This window comes from Coturnix japonica, chromosome 9 (genome assembly GCF_054131305.1).
Source record: "Coturnix japonica strain WE chromosome 9, WE-NBRP24, whole genome shotgun sequence".
NCBI classification, from domain to species: Eukaryota; Metazoa; Chordata; class Aves; order Galliformes; family Phasianidae; genus Coturnix; species Coturnix japonica.
In genome coordinates, this window is record NC_140671.1 from 5,392,136 (window position 1) to 5,412,018 (window position 19,883).

Consider the following 19,883-nt stretch of genomic DNA (forward strand, 5'->3'; position numbering starts at 1 on the left):
TGCTGTGGGGCTATGGGGCTGAGGAGCTACGGGGCTGCTATGGGGCTACAGCAGGCAGCACTCGAGGGGGCTGCAGGGCAGCTCCACTATTGTCAGCATCACCATCTTCCTCACTTCCATCTGTCACCACCACTACTGCCATCACAACCATCATTCCCATCACCATTGTCACCCTCACCATCTTCTCCATCCCCATCACTACAGTCACAACCATGACGCTCATCACCATGACCACCACCACCACCACCCTTCCCACTACCCACTCTGCTTTCTGAAGGAATAGGCAAAACCCAACCTGAAATCTGACCTTCACCACACTAATTCCCCAAATTCAGGCAGTGTGAGGACCTGTTTCTCACCCTGCAGAGGTCACCATGTGTCCCAGCCCTGAGAAATGCAGCTGTGCCATTCTCAAAGCACCGGGCACATCTAGAATACAAATGAGAGAGTTAAAGAGAAAAGGACGGGTGGTTGGAGCTGCTGCAGCCTTTTACTGGGGGGAAAGCTGCAAGAGTTATGGGCTGAGCCCAGCACACAGCAGAAGGGAAGCGGCCACGGGTGCGGGTGAGCAAACAAACAGAAAAAGCAGAAGTCAGTGCACTGAATCGGTAGTCAGGGAGCGCAAAAAAATCCGTACAGGAAGCAAAACAAAAGAGAAATCTCAGGCTGCAGGGGCTGAGAACGTGCGGAGGGTGCTGGTGAAATAGCTGAAGGTCACCAGGAAAAGCACAGCTGGGACGGCTGCCCGGGAAGAAGGGCAGCACGGGGCTGTGCTCAGAGCCAGGAGTTTCATTATGCACCAGCTGGGGGGAACTGCAAAGCAGCTCTCAAGGTAAGACCTCGTCCCACATCGGATGGTGACACAGGTGGGTGGCAATGGGACCGACACACGGCACAGACCACAGAGCAGTCCCTCTCTTGGAAAAAAGGCGCAGTGGAAGTTCGTTGTCTTTGCAGATCCCACGGCCTGCAGGGACACAGACCTGCCACGATGTCCCTTCCCCTGTGGGACAGGGTGGCACCGGGGCGGTGCTGGCATGGCACCAGGATGGCACTGAGATGACACCTGGCTGGCACTGGGATGGCACCAGGGCAGCCCTGGGGCGGCACCGGGATGGCACCGGGATGGTCAACTTGGCAACTGTGTGCATCCATTGAAGCCCATCGGGCTGAGGGACCCGAGGGCCATTTGTCCCCGCGTTGGGAACGGCTGCAGCCCTGCCTGCCTTGTTGCGCCGTTTGCCGATTTCCTTGGCCGAAAGGCAGAGGGAACCGCTGGGAAATGGGCTCCGGGACAGCGTCCCACCCACCCACCGCCTCACAGCTCCCATTTCTCAGACCCCCAAACGACCCCACGTTGCAGAACCCCGCTCACCCCCTACAAAACCGCCCCGAATCCCGAACACCCAACGCGCGCAGTTTGCGCCATCAGATGCCGGGAGGGGCTCGGAGCGCTGCGCACCCGCGGAACGGCCGCTGCGGGGCGGCGGGGCCCCGGCGGAGCTCCCGGCCGAGCTGCGGGTGCTGCTCCCGCTCCGCCCCCGCGCAGCCTCCACCCTCGATCCGCCGCGCGGCGCCGCTTTTACATAACGCCCCGGGGCCGGGGTCCGCGCCCCGCGGTTCTTTCGCACGGCGGAAATGCGGAGCAGTTCGCATCGGTTTCCTGCCTGAGCCGTGCCGTGCCGTGCCGTGCCGTGCCGTGCCACCATGGGCGAGCGGCCCCCGGGCGCTTTCTGGTGCAGGTAACTGCGGAGCGGGGTCGGGACGGGGCGGGTGGCACCGGGAAGCGAGTGCGAAAGGTTAAAGTGGAGGGGAGCGCGGGGCTGCCATTTCTTTACTGTGCCCCAGTCCGGAGCGGGGTCCCCCCGAGCCCTCCCCGCACCCCCGGCCTTATCTTCGGTCCCTTTTCTCGAAGAACTCTTCCTGTTTGCAGTGCGTGCTCCGTATCCCAGCACCCCATAACCTCTGGGCACCTCCTGTTCTTATCACCGAGGGTCCCAGCACCCCTTATCCCCTGGACGCTTCCTCTTCTGTGTTCGCTGTTCTCTTTGGAGGGGTCCTAGCACCCCTAGCCTGAGCACTGTGCTCCCAGTCCTCCACCGTCGGTGTGATCCTTTAGGGTCAGGACCCCAAAGGGATGGCGATCCCTTACAGAGGGCTCAGAACTCAAAGGTCTGATGGCTCCTTAGGGAGGGTGCAAGACCCCAAAAGAGGTGATGCTGCCCCACAATTAGGGGTGCCCCCTGCCCACCACGCTGCCCCTCTGCCCCGTGCACTTTGCTGGCTCGCAGCGCTGTGTGGTTTGGCACACGCGGGGCCCCGGAGCACGAGGCCGACACACCGCAAGCAGTGCAGTGCCAGCGCCCTCGTGTCAGCCCCGCTGCTCCAGTTGGGGTCACCGCACAGAGCCCTGACCCGTTGGCTTCGGCACTGGGAATAATGCGGCCGCCGCTGGGATTTACTGTCAAGGAAACCGGAGCGAGCTGTCGAGCTGCGATTTCGACATTGTTGCTGCAAATGGATTCAAGATGTGCTGGGCTTGCGGGGACTTTTGGGGCTGCTGCACTTTTGGTAGTGAAAGCAGCTGGAGGAAGCGGTGCTGCGCTGGAACCCGGCCATGTCCCGCGTGCTGTGGGGCTGCGGGGCCGGGACCAGCTCCGCTCCTCTGACTTCAGCTCATTTTGATGCATGGAGGACATTTCGCCCCACTCCCAGTACTGCTCTGTTACTTTTTCTACCCCCTTCCTTCACCGTTATGTATTTACAGTCTATGGGAAGATCCGTGTTGGTTTCACTGTGTTTTGCTCTGGGCTGTGTACTTTTGGGAGGCTCAGAGAACAAAACTCGTATATGTCCACCCCCCAGCCATGCAGCCTCCCCAGGGGAGGGATTGGGGCAAAGCAATGGCGTTTGGACAAATCCCAGCCGGAGGCACAAAGTGAAAGTGCAAGAGTTGCTGGCAGGGCTGCGGTGTGCGGCTCGAAAGGAGGAAGGGCCCCATCCTGCCCCACACAGCTGTGGGACGCAGGGGTTGAGCCCCATCCCTTCTGCAGCGGGGGGGTGGTCGTGGGGCTGAACCCATGGCTGCAGTGCTGCAGAATTGGTTGAAGGGCGGAGGCAGCCTGTAGTAGGATGGCTTTTGTTGTGCTGATGGGCACATTAGCAGCACGCGTGCGTGCGTCCCTAGAAAGTGGAACGAAAGGAAAACCAGCTTGGGAACAGAGGGGATCATCCCACAGGGCTGTGTCCACAGCAGGGGGGTGGCAGCAGTGTGCCATGGGTGCTGGGACAGCAGGGATGCAGCCATGGGGTGCAAAGGCCAGGAGGGAGCGGAGGCTCGGCTGCATGTGAAAGGCAGCCATAAAACAGCGTGGGTTTGCCATGAGCACAGCACCAAGGCTGTTTAGCACAGCCGTGCCCAGGGCAAAGAGTGCATGGCGTCGTGGGTCAGCTCAGAGCAGGCATCTGTCTCCATAGGGTGACATAGAACTGTCCCCCTTCTCCACCTCCCCAGGCTGCAAAACATCAAATCTCAGTGCTCAGAGCTGCACTCAGCCATATTCCTCTCCAGGGATCACATCCAGCTGTCAGTTCCTACTGCCCCAGCCCCATAGCAATGAGATGCAGAGGAACCTGGTCCTATGGGAACTGGTTGCAGAGGGACTGAGCCATGCTATTGGGATGCCCACAGAGCTGTCCAACCCCCACCATCCTCTGAGCCCCCCCAGCTGGATGCAGCAGCACTGAAAAGTGCCGTTCATCGCCCTGCTCTGGGCTGCGGGGCCGTGCCAAGAGCGGCGGCTGCTGCCTGGCTCAGAATAGCTCTTTTCATGGAGAACATCCTGGGAAGGAACAATGTTCCGCTCGCAGCATTGTGGGAACGCTGTGTTTGTGTGAGTCGAAGAAGCGGGGAGCTGCGGGGCGTTCCCCGGCCCCTCCGGAAAATCACTTGTAGGGCATCCTAAAAGAGAAGCTAAAAGTGCACAGCTTTTCTTCTGCTCTGGGTACAGCCGTTTCTGTGCACAAATCCCATTTCCACTGCTGGCTGGAGGCTGGGGCTGCTTTCGTTTTCAGATGGATGCTTTTGCTCCCAAAACCCGGGGGCTGGAGTGCTGCTCTGCGGGTTGGGCAATAGGGTCAGTGGGAGCACTTTAATGAGATCTCCTGGGAGTGCTGGAGGCGGTGCAGCTGCAGGGCCGGATCCTGATGCAGGCTGGGGCTTGTTGCTGCCGCCCGCATCAAAGTGCGGCCGATTGGTGTCATCCCATCCATCTCATCCCATCCAGTCCTGTTGCATCCTGTTGTGTTCCATCCTGTCTCATCCCCCTGTTCTAGAAGAGATGGCTGCTCCCAGCCCCACACCCCAAATGAACCCCGAAGAAGCCCCAAAGCAGCACTTTTACACCGCCTCCAGATAAGAGCTGTGAATCCCAATGAGCAGGGCCGTGCCTGGGGGTGGGTGGGATTCTCCATTGGGTGCAAATGGATGCAGTGTGCCATCGTGGTGATTGCTTTGGCTCGGTGGTGACCTGCAGAATGCGATGCCAAAATCCCTTTGAATTGGATCCAAGTGGAGCATCCCTCTTACTCCATCCCCGTGCTCTGGGGGCAAAGGCGATGCCATAAGCACTGGGGCTGCATTCCCATCCTCATCCCAGCTGGAAAACACGCGTTGTGACCTCACGCTCCTTTCCCACCATATGCCACAAGATAAATCCCAGCATCCCCAAATCCAACCTCTTCCAAAGCTCCAAATCCATCCGCGTGCATCATGGCACTGTCCCTGCAGACTCTGCGTGTGCTGGCGATCCCTGGGTGCCGGCGGAAGCGTCAGCACAGCAGTAGGGTGCTGAGTCATGGGCAGGCTGGCGGTGCTGATAGACGGCTGTGTGCGGGGCCCGCTGTGGGGCTCAGCCGGGCCATGGGGCTGATAACATCTCCCATCGCCCAGAAACTGCACGGCACGTACTCGGAAGGCCGGCGGGTGGGCAGAGATAGAGGCTGTCGTTCCCAGCGTTATCGCCGCCCTGTCTGCAAAGCTGATCTGCCGCTCTGCCGCTCTCCAAATCTCCTTGCTCGCTTCCTTTGTGCTTCTACTTTTTTTTAAAATATATTTATTACTACTGTTATTATTATTCCCCACCCTAAAGGAATGCAGCCACTTTTCCTCCCCTTCTAGCAGCTGTGGGGAGGCGGTGGTGCACGGTGCGGCAGGATACGGGCGGGCTGGAGGATGTTTCCTGCCTGAGCAGAATGCACAGTCCCGATAAATGCCGCGTGCAAGCACAAGGTACGGGGGGAACAGTGGGGCCACGCCGGCTGTGGGGAGCTGCAGGGCTCAGTGGGGCCACATCGGGGCCCAGAAGGGTCCCTGGGGCCGTCAGATCGATGGCCATGTTGGTTATATCTGCATGGAGAGCCCTGGGGTATCCACAGTGTCCAAATGCAGCCATGGAAGGTACCCCCAAACAGGGGAGCAGGTTGGTTTTAGGATTCTTTGTGACTATCTGTGTGTTGTGTCCAGTTGGAGACCCAACTGACGTTGGAAGTGGATTTGCATTTGTTGAAAGAATGCTTTGAGCATGGAGCGAGGAGCAGCCGTGTTGCTCCATGCTGTGCTGTGGGATGTGGCGGGGACATCGAGTGGGCACTGTGGGTGGGTGGATGGATGGACAGACAAACTCTCCTCTTTGCCCCATCGGAGTGTCCCCATGGGGATGATCCACTCATTCCTGTGCTGTCAGCGTGGCCACAACTCTGAATCTGCTGCACGAAGCAGCTCCCTCCCTGGATTGCAGCAGCAATTTGTTTGGTTTCCTCCCCTCCTGTCCCTCCCCCAGCAGTTTTATCAGCTCAGCTGAAATAGTTCCCAGGAGGGAAACCCATCAGCGCTGTTAAGCCCTTGGCAGAATGAAAGCGGATACAGCCGGGCCGCACGTCCTGTGGGAGCCGCCAGCAGCTGTGCGGGCAGGAAGCCACGCAGACGCTGTGCAGGCAGGGAAACTGAGGCACGGAGAGCAAGGGAGATGGGGCTGGCATCTGGGACGTATGGTGCTCTGCTGGGCTGTGGGTTGTGAGCCATTGTGGTTTCTTGCCGAGCTGAATGCAGTGCATCCTGGGGGATGAATGGATTTGGTGCCAGTGAGGGTGGCCAAGTGGGGAGGTGTTGGGGAAGGATCCATCCTGATGGCATCGCTGTGCTCTGTCTTGCAGCACGGCCGCCTCGCTGGAGTCACGGCAATGAATGGGCACGCTCTGTCGGCCGGCACGCCAGCGTATCCCCGGGGCTGGCATGAGTTTTGTGAGCTGCACGCCATCAGCACCGCCAAGGAGCTGGCGCAACACTACCTGCGCTTTGCCACCGAGCACCCGCACCATGACCTGCTGGCTGCAGAGAACTTCTCGATGCGCTTCGCCAACCTCTTCCAGCAATATTTCTGCAATGAGGTGAAGGAGGGCTTTGCCATGAGCCAGCTCCGCATACTGCCTGCTGGCCCAGCGCGGGATTACCGGGACACACAACGCCAGCATGCAAACCCTTCCTTGGGCACGGTGGCTTCCAAAGGCGAAGCAGAGCCACCCGCTCGCCCTGAGCCCACGGCTGAGCCCCCCACAGGGCTGCGCAAGTCGTGGAGCTCAGAGGAGCTGACGGGGCCAGCACGGAGACCATTTTCACTCAGCCAACTCCGCCGCAGCTGGCGCAGCCTCTTCCGCCGCCGCTCCTCAGATGCTCTCCCCACAGAGGCCGATGGTGAAGTGGCAGAGGCTGCTCTCAAATCGGGACTGAGCAAACGCATCCTGCCCTGGGGGCTGTCCCGGGAGCAGCCCCCTGAGGTGCGCAAGGAGGGGATGCTGCGGTATGGGCTGTTGGATGAGACGTCACTGGACAGTGGGACGCGCTGGCAGCGCTGCCGTCTGGTGCTGCGCAGGGCAGGGATGCCCGATGGTGAGGAGTATGTGCTGGAGCTCTTCGACCCACCAAAGGTAAGGAGATGCTGTCTGTGTGGGGTGATGGGTTTGGCTGAGTGATGCTGTTCCGGGACCATAGAATCAATCATAGCATGACTTGGGTTGGGAGGGACCTCAGTCATCCAGTGTCTCCATGTCAGTAGTGGTGTGTAGAGCAGTTTGTTGAATTATTTGGGTTGAGTTCACCTCAACAATCCCCTGTTTCCATGTCAAGGTTGCTATGAGCACAAACTTCGAGTGATTTGCAGAATGCCATGGCTTTCAAGGGACCACCATGTCAAGGAGGATGGAAGCCCAAACTGCATGCAGTTTATAGAGTGGTTGGAAGGGACCTCAACGATCCCATGCCAATGGCAACTCATAAGAACAGATTATTGCCATCTGGAAGCAGAGTGTCCACCTCTTGCATGGATACAGGATTGGTCCTGGGATAGGGGCTGGGGGCCTTGCTGGAAGAGCCACTCATCCCCAGGGACCAGGATGGCCAACCTCAGACTCATGTAGGGTTGGGCCTCACGGTGCTCCCAGGGAAACTCCAGAAGGAAACAGAGAATGAGAAGCAGCTCCATCCCCTCCCCATGAGGTCTGCAGAGAGCTCAGTTTTATTCTGACCAGATCTGGGTGGCAGTGGGGTTTTGCTGTGGTGTTTTAATCTTTAAAAAGCCAGTTCCTGCACGTGGCAAGGCTGACGCTGCCGGAACGGGATGGGCTTTTCATCGAGTGGGGGTTGGTTTTACTTTTATTATTATTATTATATATTTTTAATTAATACTCATTTAAATCTGAACAAATGGTGCTTCAGAGCAAAGCACCACGACTTGGAGGAGCAGAAGGAGCCGACATCCCTGCGGTGTCCCCATACGCCGCTGCTGCTTTCGCTTTTCACAGCTCGGTGTCACATGTGGCAGCGACCGCCGCTTTCGCTTACTCAGGGCTGTGGGAGCCAGGCTGGGGTTCAGCCCTTTCCTTTGGGTCTTATGGGACACGGAGCACCTTTGTCCCACTGCACAGGGCTTGGTTGCTGCTTGGGTGGCTGCGAATGGTGAAGGGATGAAGGCATGGAGAGCTGTGGGCTCTCTGATGTCTCATATGAGGGTTGTGCTCACTGTTTCTCCTCACTTGGGGTTTTCTGCTTTACCATACCATATATCCTCATGGATCTAGTAACTCTGGAAGCTGCACAGGGGGCATTTGTGCCCTGGGTTGTCCCCTGCCCCACTGAAGGGATGGAGCTTGCTGGGCTTGGGGCCGCCCTATCTGCACTGAGCCCCACACGCATATTTTATGGCCAAGCCCTAAACCCCGTGAAAATTGGGATTTGCAACGGAAATGTCCCGAGCCGTTTATGTTGACCAGATGTTCTTACAGGAAGGGGAAGGGAAATGGGATTTTCATTTGTGCTGGTTTCTTGATGGCATTTTAATGAAATCCATCACATCCCGTAAAAGATTGTACTCCGAGATGAGCTGCGAAGGCTCTTTCCGGTGCAGACGGAGGTGCCTCTGTCACAGTCTTACGTCCTCAGCCATGGGAGGGGTGGTGTTTTCAGTATTTTTATCTTTGCTCGGTGCGAGACTGCTCTGACTTCCTTTTTTTTTTCTTCTTTTTTTCTTTTTCTTTTCCTTTTTTCTTTTCTTTTCTTTTTTTTTCTTTTTTCTTTTTTTTTTTTTTTTTTTTTTTTTCTGGTGCCTTTTCCCCTTCCTTTCACCTGAAGCTCATTTCTGAGAACTGAGCTCCCCTGAGCCAGCAGCTCTCAGCCCAGGGGCTCCCATTCTAGACCCAGAGCCATGGGGTACATCCTAGTGCCGTGGTTCCCATGAGATGAATAGGATTAGAATGGCCCAGTGTCACTGATCTCGTGGGATGGGAATGTCCCGGTGCCATGATTGCCACAGGATGGGATGGAAAGGTCCCAGCGTTGCAGTTTCCAGTGGGATGAGATGGGATGGGATAGGATGCAGTAACTGCATTTTGGGAAGAAACATTGGCATGGCCACGGCAGCTGCATTGGCACCACTGTTCCAGGCAGGGTTTTGAGCAAATCCCATTCCTTGCTACAAGGTCTGGCTTCAAATCTAAAATGTATTTACTCTTCTAAGTGAGCTCTCACTGTGGTTCAAGGCTGGGACACCACTCACTGATCCATGCATCTGTTCCCCTTTGCCAACAGCAAACGTAGATAGGCACCAAGCAGCAAACCCCAAGCAAGGGGTCCCCATGATGGGAGCACCTCATGCTCTACCACCACCCTGGGTTCAATTTTTCTCCCCTATTGCCATAGGGAAATGAAACAACCCGAGGGCAGTGAGGCAGCTCCCATTGGCCCGGGCCAGCACTACATTCCCTCTCACCCACAGCCTTGCTGGTGACAGTGGGTGTCAGCGCGTCCCTTTGCTGCTGTTCTTCGAAGGCTGTGCTGGGCGTATCCTGGGCTTTGTGGGATTTCAGTGGTGACTTTTTATTTTCTTTCTTTTTTTTGTTTTTTTCCCCTCTTTTTTTTCTCGTATTTCAGGGTGAGGGCAGGCGGCAGGGAGGGGTGATGAGACAAAAGGTTATTTGTCATTTATTAACCACAACTTTTTCCATCCTTGGTCATGCATTGGGGGGGTTGGGGTGGAAATGAAATAAATAAAGAAACCCACTTTTAGCAGCATAACCGCAGCTCCGGCATTAATTGCTGAAGAGCAGAGTTTCTTATTTTGGAAACCGTGTTGCTGGGATGGAGCCTGCCAGGGCTTGATTGGTTCACATGGGAAGGGTGAAGCTGCCCCTTTCCCTGCCCTGGGGCTTTTTGGGTTTGCTTGAAGAGAAGAGCCAAGGGTTCCTTTCTTTTAGACCCAATTCTTGAAGGTTTGAGGTGGTTTTGCCCTGCCGCTGTGGTCTCTCTGCCCATGGGGATGGGGCCATCTGCCCTGCAGGATGCTGTAGTGCTGTTGGGTAGGAAAGGGCCACCTGCGTGCCAAGGAGTGAGCAAAGCAGGGATAAGTGGAGAACCTCAAGAAAAGGTACTGGGAAACCCAACCCACTGCCTTTCCCCTGTGTGCAGTCTGGGGGTCCTGGCAAGTGCAGCATGTGCTGATGTAAGATGGTGGTACTTTTGGTTGATTCGAGCTCCCTTTAGTTTTTTACACCTTTTTTTTTTTTTTTTTTTTTTTTTTTAATGGTTCAGGATGTGGTTGTGTCGGGGCTGAGTGCTGCTTCTTTCAAAGGTAAATATTTATGAGAGCTGTGCAGGGCTGGAGAAGCCCTGGGGCTGAGGGGGATGCTCTGCTTCATGCTGGTCCCCATTGCTCCAGCATCATGGAGATGGCATTTTGCTGGTGATGATGCTAACAATTAAGCAGTGCTCAGCAGGGTGGACAGGTCAACTATGCCTGGAGTTCAGTTGCATTCTCTATTCTTGGCATTCTCATCCTACATGATGCCAAACCCAACTCTGCTCCTGCTCATCGCCCATAGGAGTGAATGAAGAGTGAACACCCCCACAGGCAAGGGGTTCTGCAGCCCTTGGGGTGACTCAGCCCAAGTGTCTCCCGCCCACTCCCTCCCCACCTTGTTTACTTTCCAAGCTCTTTTATTTATGCCAGGAAATTATTAAAGCAGCCCACGCTGGAAGCGAGTTTGGCTGAAAATAAAACTCGGAGCGGCTGGCAAGCGCCGGCTGCGTAAAGTTCTCCTGTTTATAGCTCTGCTTTTCCAAAGCGCTGCTCTGCTGGGGGTGAATGGGGCCAGGTCAGAGGGTGGCTGCTCTGCATCCCCATTTCTCATGGCTGGTGGAAGGGATGTGCACTGCTGTGTGCATTGTGGGGAGCTCAGCATCCCCAGGTCGGGGTCCAGCAGTGCTACTGTGGCTGTGGATTTGGCCAACACGGTGCATTGCATTTGGCTGAAGCTGGGAGCGTCCTGCCTCACCCCCATCCCTGATTCCCCCTGAACTGTGGGGCTGGGGCTGAATGGGAGACATTCAGCCGTGCTGGCGCGTGCAGCGCACGGGGCTTTCAGAGGGACGTTTCCTCGTTCATGCCCTGCCTGCGAAGCAGCCTCTGCCTTATTTATGGGCCTTTTCATCAATGCACAAAGACGGGCAGTCAGCCCTGAGAGCACGTGGGTTTCCAGCCCCCTGCAGCCCTCCCCATGGGGCTGAGCAGCACTGATGCCTTTTTTTGGGGGGCACTGCCAGCACCCCAGTTATTCCTGTGATAGAAATAGCTGCTCTGAGAGCTGGGGGCTGTGCTCCCCCAAAGTGCTTTGCTCCAGTGCAGAGCCACCAGAGACAGGAACAGAGGGTGCTTTGTGCCCTGCGGCTGCACTCCGGGCAGGCACAACAGGGCCCCTTGTAGCCACCCAACCTGCTCCCCTCAGGGACAGCTCAGTCCCCACTGCAGGCTTTGGGGTTTCTGTCTCAGATATTTTCCCCTCTGGTGTTGTTTGAGTGGGGGCAGTGGGATTGGAAGGGGCTTTTTTTGGGTGGTGGCAAGCAGGAGGTGATGGAGGGGGTCTTGTGTTCCCCCCACCACAGCAGCTTTCACGTTTCTCTGTCCAACAGGCAGGAAAACCCCTATATTTACAGCACACACACAGTGCAGAGAATCCATGAAGTTGCTCAGTGTTGCTGTCAGTTGGGTTCAGAGTGAATGGCCCCCATGTGCCACATGGCTCTCCCAGCCATGAGTGCCATAAGCACATGGAAAGGGGGACACAGCACCAAAATGGGGTGAGGGAAGCGGTGCCTGTGTGGGAAATCCCTGCCCTGAGTGTGGAGGAGGAAACAGGGCAGAGGAGGAAGAGGCTGCAGGAGAAGAATTAAAGGAAGAGAGGAGGGGCTGTGGGTCAGGGCCAAGCAGAGGCAGGGAGAAGCTGCGGTCAGTGGAAGAAAGGCTGCTGGGAAATGGCAAGGATGAATGGAAAAGCTCAGAAATCCCCCAGAACCATCACTGGGCTGCCCGGATAGGACCGTGTCCTCGAGACCTGCTGTGATGTGAGTGGCCAAGGATGAACACTGGGATCAGCAGCAATGCCAGCCCCACAGCTCACTGGGATCAACTGTTGGAGGGCCAACACTGGGCTTGACAGTGCCTTGGAACCAAAGGATGAGTGCTGGGATAAGCCTTGGTGCCTGCTCCCAAGACATCTGCTGGGATCACCTCTGGTGCAGACCCTCAGGGATGAGTGTGACACATGCCCTGAGCCCACCAGCATGTCCTCAGGTTGCTGCTCTGCGTGGGAACAATGGGGACCTCACCCCCCATGGCTGCGTGTCACCGTCCCCCTGGGAAACTTCAGAAAACTCCCCTGGGGCTGCGGGTGCAGGATGTGGTTTGGGGCTGGCATAACACAGCACCCGCTCTGCTGCAAATCTCAGTGCCCCGTCTGTCCCTCCATCTGTCTGTCCCTTCTCAGCTCTGCGGGAACCCCAGCGAGGCTGAGCTGTGCCATTCTGCCACTGGCTGAGGTTTGTCCCCTGTGTAATGGAACAGCTGAGCAAAGGCTTACCAGAAGGGACAGACCTCACCCATACACTGTGGCATGGCTAAAGGTGGAAGCAAAAGAGCCAATGTGGGGAAACCCCCAGCATGTGGATGGGCTGCTCTCGAAGGATTTGCTTTTGCTCTACATGGCCCTGGTGCTGCTGTTGGAGCTGTACCACTGCTGTCATTGCTGTCATCACCATGCCATCACCATCATTGCTGTGCCACTGCCGTCATCGCCATGCCACCACCATCACCACCTTGACATCACAGTGCCACTGCCACCATTGCCATCATTGCTCATTGCCATGCTACCAGTCACTACCATGCCATTGCCATCAACACTGTGCCACTGCCACCATTGCTATGACACTGCCATGCCATCACCATGTCACTGCCATCAGTGCTGTGCCACCTGTGTTATCTACATGCCACCACTATCATGGCTGTGCTGCAGCCATCATTGCTGCGCCTCCAAAGCTGTCACCCCCTGCCACTTTACACAATGTCCCCAACACAGCAGTGGGGCTCAGAAGTGTGACCCACCTCAGCTCACATAGTATTTTTAAACTTTAGAACATGGTTGGGATTTGGCAGACCACAGGTGGAAGGACATTGCACTCAAGCACTCATTTTAATGGTGCTGGAAGCTGCCATGGTCCCCTGGTCCCCTGGGACACTGTGGGGTGCTCACATAGGCACTGGGATGCCCCATCTGCCCTCCAGATCCTCTGGAGAGCAGTGGGGTGAATTCATCAGAGCGAGAACAGCAGCATTTGCAGTGCTCATCCCACCCCATCCTGTCCTGTTCTTAGTGATTCTATGGTTGTGTTCTATGATCTCATCCCATCCCATCCTTAATGATTCCATGATCCCATTCCATCCCATCCTAATGACTCCATGGCTCCATTCTATGCTCCCATCTCATCTCAAGCTTCCTGAGCTCCACGAGGCTGCGGCACCTCTCTGCCCATATAAAGCCCGTGAGCATGCAGTGTGTTGAGTGTGCACTTCTGGTTACCAAGAAAGGCACTTCTTGGTAGGGCCGCCATCACACGGGGCATCTCGTGGTCAGGTGCGGTGCCTGCGGTAGGCACTTCTCCGAAGCCAGCGTGGTGCTGGGGCACCGTATCTCTTGGCAGCATCATTTCCTTCTCCCTCGAGCTCTGCGTGCTGAGCCGAGCACAAGGCTTCGCCGAAATTCCTTTTCCTGGAATTCCCCCCCCAGGAAAGCACGGGCAGCGCGGTGACCAGGACACGTGTGCCGATAACGCCAGTGCCACGTTGGCACCGTGACCTTGGGGACGTGCCAACCCCACAGGATGGGCACTGCAATATCCCCCCTAGTGCTGGGCATTGCACTGCAGCCACTGCTGTCCCTGGGAGGACAAAGCCATGGGGCTGTGGTGCGGCTCCGACACTGATTGCGGTGGCTCTTGGCAGGGCACGGAGCCGCAGCCGACTTCTAAGAACTTTCTTTCGGCGCAGCGCTGAGCTGATAAGGGCTGCTCCCTCTCACGCTGCGCTTCCGGCCCCAGAGTACACCGAGTCCTTGGTTGAGAGGGAGACCGAGAGGGGGGGGTGGGGAAGGGGAGGCAAAATAAAGAGGCACAACCAAACGTAGCAAGATTTCCAGCACTGGAAGGAGCAGGCATGCATTGATGGCAATGGTTTGTAGCAGTGAGTGCAGCCATATCCCTGTCCCTGCTGCACTGCAAAGTGCAGCCTGGAGGCAGCTCAGCATTGCACAGAGGGTTGGGTCTCATGGCTGCGTGCCCGGCACACACTGGTATGGGCTGGTGGTATCCAGGCACTGCCAGAGCCCAGAGTGGGTGCCCCACACCACAGCCCCCAGCCGCTCGGCAGCAGAGGAACCGAAAGTTGCCGCCGGGGTATTATTAGAGTTGTAGGAAGTGCATGGTCAGCATTTTGTCATGTGCCTGTGTCAGAGTGAAAGCAGGCAGGCAGCAGTGGGCAGCTCTCAGCACGGCACCACGGGTGCACTGGGGCAGCACCTGGGGTATGTCCCATGGATGTGTTCTCACCAGCCAGGCTCTGCTTTCAGTCTCAGTATGCACAGTCTCCCTGGCACACGCTGGGAAATGCCTCCTCCCTCCTTTCCTTTGCATTATGGCACCACTTATTGGGTTTCTCCTTGGGATGCATTACCCAGCACAGCTCGTGCCAACCTCAGGGCAGCATCCATGCAGGATGTGTCCCTGCCATATGGGATATTTCCTTTCCAGAGGGCTATTATTTCCTCAACCCATGACCCCTCTAAGCTGTGCCACTTGCTCTCTGCAGGGCTCCAAGCCAAAGCTGCGCGCTGCCTGCTCGGCCATCCAGGAGGTGAGGAGGTGCACACGCCTTGAGTTGCCTGACAACCTGCACACCTTTGTCCTCAAGGTACGGCCCCAAGGCCTTTTGCAGCCTTTTTGGGATGCACTTGGCTTGCCCAATGCTCCTGTGCCAAATTTCACTTCCTCTTTGGAGAGTGGTTCAATGCTGGGGGGATGAGGCCTGTAGGGTGGGGGTGCTGTGCTCTGAGCAGTGCCTACATGTGGGTGAGGATATGATGGGGATGTGCATCTCCCTCTAATGTCCCTCTGTGGTGTCCCCAGGTCACCAATGCCACTGATGTGCTGTTCGAGGCGGGGGATGAGCAGCAACTCAGCTCCTGGATGGCCGAGATCCAGCAGTGTGCATGCAGAGGGTAAGCACATGCCAAGCCCGAGTCTGCATGTCCTCACATTCAGTGCCCAGCACTTATCCCAGCTTCTCCCATCCTCGCAGGTCAGATGTGGGTGACCCTGAGCTCCTGTCAGGCCGGCAACCTGATCCCACAGCCACCAGCCCTGCCACCAGCTCGGACTCCCCAAGCCAAGGTGAGCACCTGGGGACACCGAGAACAAAGCAGAGGTGTTGAGGACACCATCCCCAGGAGGGTTCTCATACCTCACTGGGTTAATCCAGCCCCAAATGGTGCAAGGAGGACAGAAATACAGGGGAAGGGATGAGGGTGATGATTGGTCTGGGCAGGGTCCCTACTTCCCTGGGGCACTCACCCTTGCTGGTGTCCCTGTGTCTGGGCAGGGGCAATGCCAGGGGGGCCGGCGGAGGCACCGGGGCCGAAGATGGAGCAATTCCTGTCCTCCTGCCCCTGGTTCCATGGGCCCATCTCCCGCGTGAAGGCAGCGCAGCTGGTGCAGCTGGGGGGGCTGGAGGGACACGGCGTCTTCCTGGTGCGGCAGAGCGAGACGCGCCGCGGCGAGTATGTGCTCACCTTCAACTTCCAGGGCAGAGCGAAGGTACAGGTGGGAGATGGGATGGGATACATTGGGTTGGGATGAGTTGGGCTGGATTGAGTTGAGCTGGGTGGAAAATGTTACCCCTGTAAGAATCTCACCCCTGCCCCAGCTGATGCCCTCCTTTTCCCAATGCTTGCAGAGGGCTGGTGTCCCCATCCCCAATTCTAGGGAGAGGGAAAAGCCCTGCAGTGAACAGGGCTGGAGATGCATCATGTGATGCTAAGGCCATTTGTTCCCTCCCCCATCCATCCCAAATATCCCCATGTCCCCCATCATCTCCTCCCCCAAGGGAGCTGGTAGGAGGCTAACAGGTCTATGCTCCTCCCTGCAGCACCTGCGGCTGTCGCTGACGGAGCGGGGCCAGTGTCGTGTCCAGCACCTGCGTTTCTCCTCCATCACAGAGATGCTGCACCACTTTCACCGCTATCCCATCCCACTGGAATGTGGGGCCACCTGCGATGTCAGGCTCTCCAGCTATGTTGTTGTCCTCCCCCAGCCACCAGGTAGGAAACAGCAGTCCTGGGATAGACATTCTGGGTCTTGGGGGTCCTGGGGAATAGGGATGAGGGTACTGGCCCTAAGGGAGGGTTTTTGCCCAAAGGGAAGGTCCTGGCCTTAAAGGATGGTCTCTGGGGCAGTGGGTGCAGCTGTGCCCATGTGGGGGAAGCAGAAGCATAGGGGCAATGTCCCAAAAGGTGCTGCCTGAGCTCCTGGCTGTCCCAGTTTGGGCAAGCAGAATCTACCCTCAACCATTTTGGGATGCACCCCAGTGCCAGCAGCAGGGCGCTGGGACAGAACCACCTCGAGCATCTGCTCTCTCCCTCTGCCCACAGCTCCCGGCTCCAGCCCTGCTCTCCCCATCCCGCTGCCCTTCTGGAGCCCAGAATTCAACCTGACCCCCTCCGAGTCCCCTCCAGAGCCCATCTTCCACCTGGTGCCACCGGCAGCTGAGCTGGCGCAGGGCTCACACCCCAACGGGGCACCCCATGGCACACGGCCCCGCGATTCGGACTACGAAGTGGAAGCCCCAGGTCGGGGCCGCGTGCGTGCTGTGGACAACCAGTACACACCACTGTGATGATGGGCACATTTGGGATGCACTTTTGGTGGAGAAATCCCGGAGATCCCTCCGGGTGGCACAGAGGAAAAAAGAATGTATTTCCTTCCTTCTGGTTAGGGATTGTTATTTTGTAATTTAGCAAGGAAGGGGGTCATTGTTCACTCCAGTATGGGTGCGCTCCCTCTCCTGGGCCTGTTAAAGGGCCATTTAAAAAGAAAATATCTATTTTTTTTTTTGTATTATCAAAGCTTTCTCGTTACTGTTTACACAACCACCACGAGGGCACCGTGTGTGCTCTCCTGCCCCTTCCAGGAGGAGCCGAGGGTGTGTGGTGCATCTGCACCATTGGAGTGGATTCACAATTCTTGGCCAAGCGCTGCCCGCGAGCCGGGATGGGGCTGTGCCACGCTCCTGCTCGACAAGGATTTGTTTTATCTCTACAGACAAGGCAAAAAACTGGCTTTTCTCACTCCTTTTTTCTTTCCCCAACTCGCCTGTTGCAGCCGATCCTGCAGCAGCGCTGCCCACACCGCGATGCTAACCGAGATGTGAACACTAACAGCTCCATCCCTAACAGTGCCACTGCTGAGAGCTACTGTGGAGACTGACAGCAAAGCATCCCCAAACTAATGGGGGCATTTCCAGCACAGAACTCAGCTTCCCTTCAGTTTCCTTGGCCATGCAGCTGTGCACCCTGCTCAGCCCTTTTTCAGCAAGAAAACATGTAAGGGGACGGCAGTGTTCCACACTATGCAGTAATGGGCAGAGGGAGCACAAAGCCCCTCTGAGCCCGCACACCCAACGTGCCTTAGGAGAGGAAGATTCAGTGTTTCTGCAGCTGTAATACCCATACAGCAGCACTTTAACCTGCCTCCATGTGTGTGCCCTCAAAGCATGGGGCCCCATTTACCTGCTGGTGCCTGGAGAGAGGATCGGCCGCTCTATCAGGAGGAAGGAGGGAGCTGGGGCCATTGCCACATTCAGGGCACATGCTCAGCTCCCATTTATGGGATCACAGAATGGTTTTGTGTTGGAAGGGACCCCCAAACTCCATCTGATCCCCCTTGCCACGCACAGGAATACTAATAGCTCAACCCCAAGGGATCCTAATGCAACATTACTCTCAAACTCACATTGCAGAGAATCCTTATTTTCCTCCCTATTAAAAGCAGAGCCCTCAAGAGCATTAATTTAGGATTTCATTTGAAAGCCAACAATACAAAGCCTCAAAGCTTTTGCAAGGGTCTGAGAATGCACTATGTGCACCACTGGCCATGCACAGCCCACAGCACAGCTCTGCTGTGATAAGTGACCACCATGCATAAGCAGACAGGACAAAGTGGCTGCATCCCCCTTGAGAACTCACATGGAGTTTTGTGTCTCCCACCTCCTGCTCTGCTCCCATTCTCCACTTTATGCATCCGGAGCATGTAAAGCCTTTTTTTGCCCAACTCCTGTTTCCAGCACCCCCATTGCCTGCACCATGGCAGCCTGACTCCAAACTGGAGCATTTCAGAGAAAACGATACTGTGCATTGTCACCTCCTGGGCTGCCAAACACAGGGAGGCTGCAGGGGAACAAAGCAGCCCCTGTGCTCTCTTCATTCCCAGAGCTGCATTAAGGCTGCAGGCAGCAGCGTACTCCCCACACACCAAAAAATAGCAAATCAGGAACAAGGCTGCCTGAATTTGGGGCTTTAAAGGCCAATACCTCCTTGGTGCATGGCCCCAGATTGTTGTGTTTGGGGAGAAGCTGCTCAGCAAAGCTCTGCTTGTATCTGCTGCAGCCCCAGGCAGCCACATCTGAATGATTTTTTCCCCAAAGGATGAGAGGGTCTCACCCCAGCTCCCCAACAGAGGCAGCAAAGGGATGGGAAAAGGGATTGCAGCCACACACACAGTGTTCCTAACCCTCCTTTCTATCGCAAGGGATTTGTTGTAGTTCAAAGGGGAATCATTGGATTTGGTTAGAAAAACATACATGAGTTCATCAGGCTGTGCCCCCCTGCAATGTTAACGCAGTGCTGCAGGTACTCTATTACAGGGGTAGGAAAGGTGCTCCCAGGACGTGTCTTTTGGCACTAAGGATGCTAAAGGAAGGGGCAGTGCCTTTGCTCTCCAGCTAGGACTGCTGAGACCCGATTCTGACAATGCCTATGATAGAGAGCAATAATTAACATTTTTAGTTATCTCATCCCTCTCTGCCACACTGCATCCTGGGCAGGTTCCCAACACTGACACCACCAACAACTGGTGTTGAAGCACAACTGTGGGATGGCAAAACCTTGGGGAAGAGCTCCAGGTCCAGGTGGAGCCAAAGCAGAGGGAATCCCTGTGAGCTGGAGCAGCACCAGCACGCTGGGAAGGGGCCATGGAGGGGCTTTTTGTTCTTTCACCTCCGGACCACACAACACTGCTGTCACGCGACCAAGCATATAAAGCCTTCAAGTGTCTGAACACAGTATTCCAGACTTCAAGGTGAGCTTGCTGGCTCCCACCAGGGCACAGCCTGCACCAGCAGTCACTGCGCGCCCTCCCACCCAGCCTCTAGGGTGACTAAAGCCTAAAGCCAACAGGTTCTGTTGGATGAGTTTTAGTGATTTGGAAGTTCTACTTTTCACCTGCACAGAAGAGTTCTTCTTGTATAGTAGGTTTTCTATATATTGTTTCTGTATGTACTGTACAAGTAACTTATTCTTGAATAATGCAATTTTACCGTAATATAAAAAAAAAAAACAACCCTCCTCTTAATAAACTGTTTTTAGAACTCGTTTCTCACTTTCAGTATTTCACCTCATTCTCTACGGTGCTGCTATTTGAGCAGACCAAGAGCTGCTCAAAGTCACAAACCCTCTATCAGAAATGGAATCTCCCTGCCAGCAGGAGCAAGTCTCCATCATGGCTTTTGATGGTCGCATGCCCCCTGCTGCCCACCTGCATTTACTTACATTCATCTCATGTATTTGTGACATCTTCTGCACAGCGACCAGAGCAGCACGAGGCTGAGGCGGTAGGGAACGGACCTGAACAGAGGCAACTCTTTAAAGCCTGCACTCACACTTCTGCTCTGAACCCTTCG

The 19,883-nt window shown here is 56.0% G+C and overlaps 1 protein-coding gene and 1 long non-coding RNA gene across 14 annotated transcripts; one reads left to right on the forward strand and one right to left on the reverse strand.

Moving 5' to 3' along the window:
- The first annotated feature begins 442 nt into the window (after positions 1 to 442).
- Positions 443 to 19,571, forward strand: SH2B3 (SH2B adaptor protein 3). 13 transcript variants are annotated; one of them, XM_085555905.1, is made up of 8 exons: positions 443 to 832; positions 6,214 to 6,984; positions 14,742 to 14,843; positions 15,059 to 15,150; positions 15,231 to 15,322; positions 15,531 to 15,745; positions 16,077 to 16,248; positions 16,579 to 19,571. In XM_085555905.1, the coding sequence occupies exons 2-8, from the start codon at positions 6,241 to 6,243 to the stop codon at positions 16,821 to 16,823; spliced, it is 1,662 nt and encodes a 553-aa protein (XP_085412031.1). In that variant the 5' UTR covers positions 443 to 832; positions 6,214 to 6,240; the 3' UTR covers positions 16,824 to 19,571. The 13 variants fall into 13 exon arrangements, with proteins under 13 accessions (XP_085412031.1, XP_085412029.1, XP_085412037.1 ...); XM_085555903.1 differs by having other exon boundaries at positions 595 to 832; positions 15,531 to 15,751; XM_085555900.1 differs by lacking the exon at positions 443 to 832 and adding an exon at positions 1,602 to 1,742 and having other exon boundaries at positions 15,531 to 15,751.
- LOC146759654 (uncharacterized) lies at positions 3,809 to 4,871 on the reverse strand. The gene is made up of 2 exons (XR_014949126.1): positions 4,738 to 4,871; positions 3,809 to 4,658 (listed from the first exon to the last, which is right to left on the reverse strand). It is a non-coding gene; the product is annotated as an uncharacterized LOC146759654 (long non-coding RNA).
- Positions 19,572 to 19,883: the final 312 nt, after the last annotated feature.

Coding starts and splice junctions, on each gene's coding strand:
- SH2B3 (XM_085555901.1), top strand. CDS start 5,412: ATGGAGAGCCCTGGGGTATCCACAGTGTCCAAATGCAGCCATGGAAGG. Junction 15,323..15,530: donor CTCGGACTCCCCAAGCCAAG/GTGAGCACCTGG, acceptor GTGTCTGGGCAG/GGGCAATGCCAGGGGGGCCG. Junction 16,249..16,578: donor TGTCCTCCCCCAGCCACCAG/GTAGGAAACAGC, acceptor CTCTGCCCACAG/CTCCCGGCTCCAGCCCTGCT.